Source organism: Prinia subflava, chromosome 16 (assembly GCF_021018805.1).
Source record: "Prinia subflava isolate CZ2003 ecotype Zambia chromosome 16, Cam_Psub_1.2, whole genome shotgun sequence".
Classification (NCBI taxonomy): domain Eukaryota; kingdom Metazoa; phylum Chordata; class Aves; order Passeriformes; family Cisticolidae; genus Prinia; species Prinia subflava.
Window position 1 is genome coordinate 13,752,171 of NC_086262.1, and position 9,890 is coordinate 13,762,060.

The 9,890-nt window shown below is 46.9% G+C and overlaps 1 protein-coding gene across 1 annotated transcript in view; it reads left to right on the forward strand.

Annotated features, from left to right (window-relative positions):
• CYFIP2 (cytoplasmic FMR1 interacting protein 2) overlaps positions 1 to 9,284 on the forward strand; it is a 48,769-nt gene extending 39,485 nt beyond the window's left edge. The window contains exons 29-31 of the mRNA XM_063413654.1: positions 3,263 to 3,501; positions 4,548 to 4,695; positions 5,255 to 9,284. Coding sequence (XP_063269724.1) covers positions 3,263 to 3,501; positions 4,548 to 4,695; positions 5,255 to 5,422 — 555 coding nt within the window. The 3' untranslated portion in view covers positions 5,423 to 9,284. The remainder of the gene's footprint in view (positions 1 to 3,262; positions 3,502 to 4,547; positions 4,696 to 5,254) is intronic.
• Positions 9,285 to 9,890: the final 606 nt, after the last annotated feature.

Consider the following 9,890-nt stretch of genomic DNA (forward strand, 5'->3'; position numbering starts at 1 on the left):
CCCATTTACTTGGGGTTGACGGGATAAAAATCTTTCAAAGTATCAAATGAATCAACACCCTTTTCCTGTAATGTACTGATGAGGGAGTAGAACAAACACTCAGCTGGTGTAGGAGGTGACAGATCTATGGCAGGCAGAGAGTGGTTGATACTTGTTCCTGTATTTTTTCTCATGGATCGAGGACATTTTGAACTTTGCATCATTGGAAATCATCTGGAACAGAGAAATTGGCTGGATAACTGAGGACTTTGTCTTCCTCTGTAGACACTTCCTTTTAAAGGAGACACTAGGGAAAAAGAATTCACCTCTGTGTTTTTGTGTCTTTGTGTTGGTCTTTCTATCTCTCCTTCTTTCCATGCAAAATCATCATTGAATTCTGCTATTAGAGTCCACTCGTTGCTTATTTCTGCTGTAGTTATAATGGTGATGAAAACAAAAATTATTTCATGTCCCACTAAGAAGTTACTTTTCTGTAAATTGTTCCCATATTCATCACAAAGGTACAGTTAGATTTTTTTTTTTGAGCTCAAATGTAAGTGAACACAAGAATTGCTTTCTATAGGTGCCTCCATAGCTTCTAAGCTTGCTCCTTTTACGCAGTTTTGGACACGCATTTTGGAAATGCAGTTTTGGACACAGGCCATACAGGATTTTTCCTGCAGAATGCATAAATGCCTTGTAGCAATTGTCCAGAATCTAAGCTGAAATTGCCTGCCCAATGCCTCTCCCAAAAGGTGGCCCCATGCATGTTATAGTGGGGATCTGTTGGTTTTTGCAGGTTTTGGGTAGGGTTCTGGCAAGTTCACCAGTGAACAGGCTGTAAAAGAGGTTCAAAAATTGGAAAATCAAAACTGGATTTGTGCAACGGCAGGAAAACTGCCAGTGATAGTTGTAAATAATTACTTTGCATTGGAAATCCAGAAGCAGCTGTTTGATGGACCATTTATAAAGAACCAGGGGGGTCAAAGTGGTTCTTTAAAGGAATCCTCTCCCTTTTAATGCTGACCATACAGGTATTTAGTAAGGGGTTTTTAAAAGTGCTTGGTCAGTCTGGTTTCTTCACTGGAAATAATCAGAGCCTTTGCTCCTGAAGGCAAAGGGAACAGAGTCAGCACAGTGGCATTCTGTGACATTTTACCTTGGGAGCATCCTTCCTCTCCTGATCTTAGAAATCAGTGGGACCCCAGACTGGGAGACAGCTCTGAGCACAGGACCAACAGCTCTACAGCTGCTTTGCCCACATTGTGATATTTATCCTAGGATGGTAGTCCTGTATCAAAGACTGCTCCTACTGTGATGAATTTTAGAACCAAATTCTGTCTGTGAATGTGCATAACTGAGTGGCACTACCTCACTGAACACCAGATGCATCCCTTTCTAAATTAAGATTTCTTCAGAAATGGTGTATTAAGATCACTGGAGAAGTTTGTTCTCAAAAATATCCCTTTTATCACTATATTTTAGCAAACACCTAATTTATATTGGTAATGCTAACACCTAATTTATATTTAAAATATCTCTGTTTCTACTGTGCCCTCATTTTGCCATGATAGACCACTGTGTGCAGATCTGTGCCTGTAAGAGCAGGTGAGGAGAGGGACAGTGTGCAGCCTTCAGCTAAAAAGCTGGATAAAATAAACCTTTCCTTGCCAGGCAGACACATGCAGGTGTGTGCCAGGGAACCAGTGATACCATCCCTGCTTTTAACAGATACAGGGATCCCAGACCAAACGTGGCCTCTGCACATGATGGCAGCTTTCCCTTGATATTTGTTATTAATTAAACTAGTATTCAGCTAATTGAGCTGAAGTTCCCAGAACATCTTGAAACTGTGGCACAAACAAGAATTGAAATGCTTCTAATTTCAAGAATAACCAAACTAAAAATGCTTGAGGTTACTGCCAGCATAAATTGATAATCAGAAATGGGGATGTGCAGGCACATTCATGCATTTTTCAGAGTGGAATGGAGATTGACCCAAGTACACCAAGCATAATTCATGTTCTTCATGTCTGGCCAGGACGTGTGCCTGCCCTTTGTCCCAGCTGCTGCGAGTCCCCACGGTGACTGACTGGGATAACATTTTTATAGGCATTGCAGGGACAGCTGGAAATGGAGCAAATGCTTCAAAACTGCTTCCAGCTCCAGGAAGTCCTGTGGGATAGGCAGGGTCTCAGTCAGAGTCACGCTTGTTCTGTGTGCCTGTTCCAGAGTGGTGGGAGGGGTGAGAGGCTCTGCCTGTGCAGCCGCCCCTCTGCCGAGGTGAGCACGGCAGAGCCAGAGCCTCCCACAGCCACGGGCACGGCTCTGACAGGGCTCAGCTCCTGTTTCAGGAGTCATTTTTGGCAGCACTGCAAAGGGGAGTCAGTCTTGCCACTGGAACAGCAGGAAATGGGGCAGCTGAGAGGATGCCAGGGCAGTGAGAGACCCCCATGCTAGCACCACTCAGTGAGCTTGGGGAAAGGCCCTGCTTACTTGTTTTAAATCCCACCTTTTTTTTCTTTTTTTTATCCTCTTGGGGAGCAATGGGGCTAAAATGAAGTCAATTCTCTTTTAATTTTCCTCTAATGTAAAAGCCAAAATAACTTCATCCAGTGGAGCTGGTCCAGATTTGTATCCTAAATCTGAGTGAGGATGTCACACAAATTATCCACACCTGTAAAGTTTCCACATCTGGGAAAAAATTATTTGGCTTTCTTATAAACCACTGGTTTTCCAGTATCAAGTGTGCAGTGGCTTCTCATCTTCCTCAGAGCTTTTTAAGCCTAACTACAAAGGAAATCAAGAAAGCCATAGGCTATCTGCATTTTGAAGAGATGATGGCAATGTCCTGGGAAGCAAAATGTCCCTGTTCTCTGCCGTTTTATCTTCATAATCTGCAGAAATCATGAGACGAAACCCATGAAATGAATCATTAAATGAAAATCATGAACCGAAACGCTGAGTAGCACTGTCAGGGCAGAGCAGCACGCTAGCAGAATTAAGGATCAGTATTTCTGGTCAGAGCTTTGCCTTCAGCCCCGGTGTTCTGACGTACGTAGCTACTCCGAAGGACACTGAGGTGGGTGAAAAAGAGCAGAGCAGGATATTAAAGCCTCCTGTTGGAGGGGTGAGCGTTCTGTGGTGGGAAGTGCCACGGGAGCAGCCCTCAGAGGTAAGGCTGGGCCTCCCGCGACGCGACAGAGCCGGGGAGAGGCCAGGCAGCGATGAACCCTGCGGGTCACGTCCTCACGCGTGTCCCCGTGGCTGTCCCTGTCCCCAGCAAATCGCCATCGCCCGGGAGGGGGACCTGCTGACCAAGGAGCGGCTGTGCTGCGGGCTCTCCATGTTCGAGGTGATCCTGACGCGCATCCGCAGCTACCTGCAGGACCCGGTGTGGCGCGGGCCGCCGCCCACCAACGGCGTCATGCACGTGGACGAGTGCGTGGAGTTCCACCGCCTCTGGAGCGCCATGCAGTTCGTGTACTGCATCCCCGTGGGCACCAACGAGTTCACGGCCGAGTGAGTGTCCCCGCGGGTCCCCAGCGGGGTGTCCCCAGAGGGACGGAGTGTCCCCAGAGGGAGTGAGTGTCCCCAAGTGAGTGTCCCCAGAGTGGGTGTTCCCAGAGGGAGCAAGTGTCCCCAGAGGCAGCGAGTGTCCCCAGAGTGAGTGTCCCCAGGGGAGCGGGCGTCCCCAGGGGGGTGTCCCCAGAGGGACGGAGTGTCCCCAGAGTGAGTGAGCGTCCCCAAGTGAGTGTACCCAGAGGGAGTGAGTGTCCCCAGAGGGGTGAGTGTCCCCAGAGTGGGTGTCCCCATAGTGAGTGAGTGTCCCCAGAGTGCATGAGTGTCCCCAAGTGAGTGTCCCCAGAGTGGGTGTTCCCAGAGGGAGCAAGCATCCCCAGAGGGAGCAAGCGTCCCCAGAGGGAGTGAGTATCCCCAGAGAGGATGTCCCCAGAGTGGGTGTCCCCAGAGTGCATGAGTGTCCCCAAGTGAGTGTACCCAGAGGGAGTGAGTGTCCCCAGAGTGAGCAGGTGTCCCCAGAGTGAGTGTCCCCAGAGTGAGTGTCCCCAGAGTGGGTGTCCCCAGGAGGTGTGAGGGAGTGTCCAGAGTGGGTGTCCCCAGAGTGAGTGAGTGTCCCCAGAGCGAGTGTCCCCAGCTGTTGCCGCTGCTCACGGCATTCCCTCTGCTTCACTGAGAGCCTCTGCAGAGGTGTAGAGGGGGGAGCGTGGGTCCTCAGTTGTGCTCAGCTTTGTGTTGGAACAGCTGGAGGAAAGAGGAAGGTGAAGGGACGTGCCCAAGGTGAGAGGCAGGAGATGATGGGGCAACAACCCAGCGTTAGGTCCTCGCCCATCTTACCCAGTGGTTCACCCTACACAGCCTGGCCTGGGTGTAATTCTGCATTATCTCTGTCTGGGTTCATTTTCTCTAGGTGTGTACTCACTTCCTAGGAGCAGGACTGAACCCGATTTCCCCAGGAATTCACCAAAGGAAGTTCCTAGTGCCGTGGTTGCTTCTCCTGTCTAACTATGCTGTCATCCCTCCCCACCCTCACCCCGTTCCTCCCGCAGGCAGTGCTTTGGAGATGGTCTGAACTGGGCAGGCTGCTCTATCATTGTTCTCCTTGGACAGCAGCGGCGCTTTGACCTCTTTGACTTCTGCTACCACCTGCTGAAGGTGCAGAGGCAGGATGGGAAGGATGAGATCATAAAAAACGTGGTAAGTTGAAAGGTGGGGTCCCAAAGGACCCAAACCAGCACACTTCTTTCTGTTTTCTATCCTGCTTCGTCCAAACTCATCAATTACAACAAGCCTGGTGTTAATCTTGTTTCTACTGGATGCCCTTGCTGTAAGGTTTCCATCTGCAGTCTCAGCAGAGAGGCCAAGGTTTTAATTGGCTCAAAAATCAAATCTTTTTTCTCCCAAAGCTTTTCCCTTCTTCCTGGGGTTGGGAAGCTGGACCTGAGGAGCTGGTATTTCCAGCTACCATCCTGTGATCTCGGTGGCTTTGTCAATAAGCAGTTGGGAGCCTAGATTTCGGAATGGTTAACTTAGGACCACTCGCTGATCCTGTTAATGCTCTGTCTTGAGTCATCCAACCCAGTAATGAAGCGACTCAGCAGTGCCTGCGAGGTGCTAAGTGGAACAGGAGCTGTGTTAGAGCTGCTTTGCCTTAGCAGAGCTTTCCAGCAGCAGGGCCCAGGTTCTGTTACTTCCCAGCTGCTCAGGTGACACGGGAGCCTTCATGCGCTGTTTCTCTCCCTCACCACCCCTCCAGCCCTTGAAGAAGATGGCAGACAGGATCAGGAAGTACCAGATCCTGAACAACGAGATCTTCGCCATCCTGAACAAGTACATGAAGTCGGTGGAGACAGACAGTTCCACGGTGGAGCACGTGCGCTGCTTCCAGCCCCCCATCCACCAGTCGCTGGCCACCACCTGCTAGTGTGGACACAAACCCTGCGTGGGCAGGAGCAGGACTGGACCCAAACCAGCTGGGAGGGGTGAACTCGATGGTGTGAGGCTGACAGGGGGTGAGGCTGGGTCTGCCTCTGCACAGAGGACCTCCCCTCGCCCCGTTTGAGTGCATGTTCCTCTGTGCCATCCCTGTGGTCGGTTTTACTCGTAGCTTTCGGACTTGAGGGGGGGTGGGGGTGGGTGGGCAAAATGTGCTTTTCTTCCATGGAGTGGTCTGGTTTTCCCTGTGGTTCCCCCGGTGCACACATCGCTCTGAAGCCATACTGCAGCCTGAGGGGAGAGCCCCACGCTCCCTCCGTGGGGGCAGCGGGACAAATCAACACCCCTGGGACAATGTGCCACAGCCACGGAGCAGGAGGGGCTGGGGACAGTCCCTGACCCGCTCCTGGAGGGGAGGAAGGGATGAGGGCAGGGTGGTACCCACGGCAGCGGCCTGAGGATCGAGTGCTGGGTGCAGAGGAGCCCTGCCAGGCTGGCCGTGCATGGATGCCAGGCTGGGCTGAGCTTTGTGCTCTCTGCTCTGTCCCTTTCCAGCACTTGCAGGGGGAGCTTGGGCCTGTGGGCTTGAGGATGGCAATGATGCAGTCACCAGATAACTCCCCAGCACTTCAGAGAGCTGGGGAAAGAAAACAGCCTGGCTTTTTCCATGCTATGGGACATCCACTTACTTTAATGCAGAGGTTCTCCCCTGAAGACACATCTTCCATGGACTAAAGCAGATTTCCTGTGGACTACAGAAGAGACTGCATTCATGTGAATGTGCTCTCAAACATATTAATTTGGGTGGAAATAATGACTGGTGCTGATAGGATGCAGGTGTAGTTACCTTGAACACACAGGATCTTTGTTCTTCAGCCAAGGGTGAGAGCCAGGGTGTGAAATCTGTTCTGGGATGCTATTTTCCCTTGGTTTAGACAAATTCCTAGTGGCACAGTGAACAAAAACCTTTCCCCAGAGAATGCTGACTACCAGCAGGGCTTAGGAAACTTCCCATCACTCAGATATTACATGATTGTTTAGAAAAGATAAAATACAGGATAAGCTTTAAAAATACCCAGAATTTTCCAAGTTCAGAGAGAACACTGGAGTCTGTTTCCTTTTCCAATTCAGTTAATCTAAGATCCCTGGATATTGAGAGTAAATTCAGGTGGAACTTCAAGGAGGATTTCATAACTCCTGGTCTAACCTGCTTTCCCTCAGTAGTGTCACAGGAGTGATACAAAAGTTTGTGCTTGATGTGAAGGAGATCAAACCATGTGTTCCAAGAGAAAATGATGCCAGCCTCACCACTGGCAGTGTTTCCTCAGCTCTAGCCTGGCCACAGCAAAAATTGCTGCATCCAGATGTGATAATATATGTTTGTTCCATGCATTTCATCATGCCTTGTAAACTGCATGCTGTTACAGATGTTAAAAAGGCAGAGCCTGGGCATTTATTCTCTCAGAGGGAACATATAATTAATAAGTAGAAATATCCCAGCTGGAATTTTTGTTTAGGAAACAACAGCCAGCAAACTACTGCTGGCAAGAGGAGATCTTGGTGTGTGGCATGAATTTGTGCTCCCAGACTGTCATCACCTACTCCCTTGGCAATCAATAAATACCCCACATGCGATAAGTGCTGGACATTTTCACACCTTGAGTTCCCTTTAATTACTCAGACAAGACATTTTCAGCTGCAGGGAGGAAATTGTGCAGCACAGTAATCTGAAAGTAAAATGAAATCTCAGGAAATCTGGCTGAAATGTTGGAGTGGCAGGGAGGGACCCAGCCCAGCAAGGCGAGTTCTTTCCTCCGTGTTGTGAGGAAGAGCAGCAGAGGAGCATCTGGGGATTGCTGTCTGCTTACACTTCCACTAAGGATGTCAGTTCTGGCATTCCACCATGTTCTAACACTTCTACACTACTGGAGTGAGCGTATCTAGAGATATATATATATTTTTAAAAGGAAGAGAAGAATCAAGCACTTTTATTTTTTGTGGAAAACAAGATGTGAGGAAGATAGATCCGACCAGGATCCTATTTTTCCTGACCTGAATAGTAAGTGCTTGTTATTTTGGTACGATAATCTTGCTGAAAAGTTGGCACAAGTCCCTGTCTGGCTTTCAGAGCCACCTCTAGGCACAGCACAAATTAAGTGTCCTACTACATCTATGGGATGCTGGAGTCCTCTTGGAAACCAGCATGAACAAGAAGTTGCTACAAAAGAATGAACTGTACCAAATGGCCCAGTCTCAGCTACCTAGACAGAATGGGATATAGGTGAATTTAAATCCCTGTTTTAATCAGTTTAGGTCTGGAGTTAGTCATGAGATATTTCACCTAATAATCTGTAAATCTCTTTGCATTCTTTTCCTGTAGTTTTGCTGTAATTCCCTGAAGCTTGCAAGACACAGTTGCACTGGAAAGTTGTACAGGCTGTACTTGAAAGAGTTGAAATCTATTCGTTGCCCTGGGATTTGCTAGCAAAAATGTAAAGTCCCTCCAGATTCCAAGGGATTAAATGTTTTGAGCAAAATGTCAAAGTGCATGAACAAAATGTAAAGTGTTTTGACTGTAGAGTGTATGCAGATCTTTTACCTTGTTGCTCAAGTAGTATGAGGTGTCAGCTAGTAATAATCACAGTCCTAATTTCTGAGATTTGATGTTACTGCCCTTTGATTATCTCAAGGATTAAGATACTCCTTAGCTTCAGTTTTCTCACCCTCCTTGTCTGTGTATGAGAAAGGTTCAGGCTTAGGTCTTTAAACAACTCCATGAAAATGGATGGGTTTTTTTTCACTTACTTTTTTAAATGTCATAATTGTTAATGGAAATAGGGAGCTAATTTCTAAGAGTAGGGCTAAATAATACCAGATTGCCAGGGGGACAGGCATATTCCCCACACCTGCAGGCTTTCTGCCAAGTTTGGGAGTCTTCCTTGCAGATGTTCTTCAGTCCTGTATTTTTCAGTCTTTTATAATCTGCAGACTTCTAAAGTTGTTTTCTTAGGGAAGTGTTGACCCCTGTGTGAATCCTCCCAAGCCCACTGACAATGGGCTTGCTTTTTCATTTATATTTTCCTGCCTATGCTAAAGTAGTCTGCAAACTCCCCAGCACTCACCAGCCACCACTTGGAATGTCTACTCCAAAGACAAACTGTTGGCTCCATACAGGAATTACAGGGGGAGAAAGGATGGCCTGTGTCATGAATGAAGTCAGGCTGGGTTCTTCTAATGTTCCCTCTGGCTTTGCCATTATAAAATGTGACTTTTCTGGGATGATGCTGCACTTGACTTGCAATGCTACAATAGAAAGGGGAAGCAAACTAGATCAAATTCAGCACTTCAGTGGTTTTCCTTTTAAATTCTGACAGCACTTAGGAGAATTGAACAACATTATTCCTTTTCCTCCTGCATTACTCCAGTCCAGTAGGTTCGTGTGTATTGGAGAACAAAAGAAAAGAATCTAAGATGTAAAAAAACAAGGAAATATTCTCAAAAACTGTTGTCAAATGTACCATATTTGTATGAAAAGCTGCTTGAGTTATTTTGTACAATGAATTTTATTTATGGTGAGGTATATTTACGCTTGTGATCTGATACAGTGTTAAATTTTTGATCCATATTTGCTATGCAGCTGAAGATGATATTTTGGTTTTGTATTATTATTTTTTGCTGTTGTTCTAAAATTCAGCCAACAGAAGCTTCCATCTCCATTAGAAGTGCTTCTGCAAGAGTAAAGCATCTGATACCTGGTGATATGTCCCTTAACACAGCAACCAACAGTGTGTACAACAAATGTGGGATGACTTTTGTGATGAAGAGAAATAAAAATTGGGCTCATTGATGAAATGGGCAGAATTTACCTTGTGGTGTCATCATGGTTGTGATAACTGTTATTTGGGGAGAGGTTTCAATTGTACCTTGCACCAAAAAAAAGCTAATTTGATAAAAATGTTAAGCTTTTGTAAAAACCAAAGGGAAAAAAATGTGTGGCTTTGTGGCCAGCACTAAAACAGACATATTTTCCTATCAAAAAGTTAATGATTTTTGTGAAGAATTTTCTTGCACAACACATTTTTCATTTTAAACCTTGTTTTGTTATAAGGGAGTCAGGGAAGGGGAAATCATAATAATTTTTAAAAGATCTTGACAGGCTCTACTCAAAGCTAAACTGAGGAGCTAATTTCCTCTCATTGCTGCAGCCTTGTCAACTCCACAGGGGCCTTTTTTAATTCCAGGAGACTCTCCTTGCTGTTATTTTCCTAAATTTCCTTTTAAAACCATTCTTAGTTTTGTGTTGAAAGCACCCAAGGAGCACCCGTGGTTGTTGACTGTTGAAGAGAAGTGGGAGCCAAGGGGAAAAGATCTGGGAGCTGAGGAATTAGGGAGAAACAACTGACATGGATCTGTGGGAGTTGGACTCCTGTGCTCACCAGCTCCAGCCCAAACTCTGT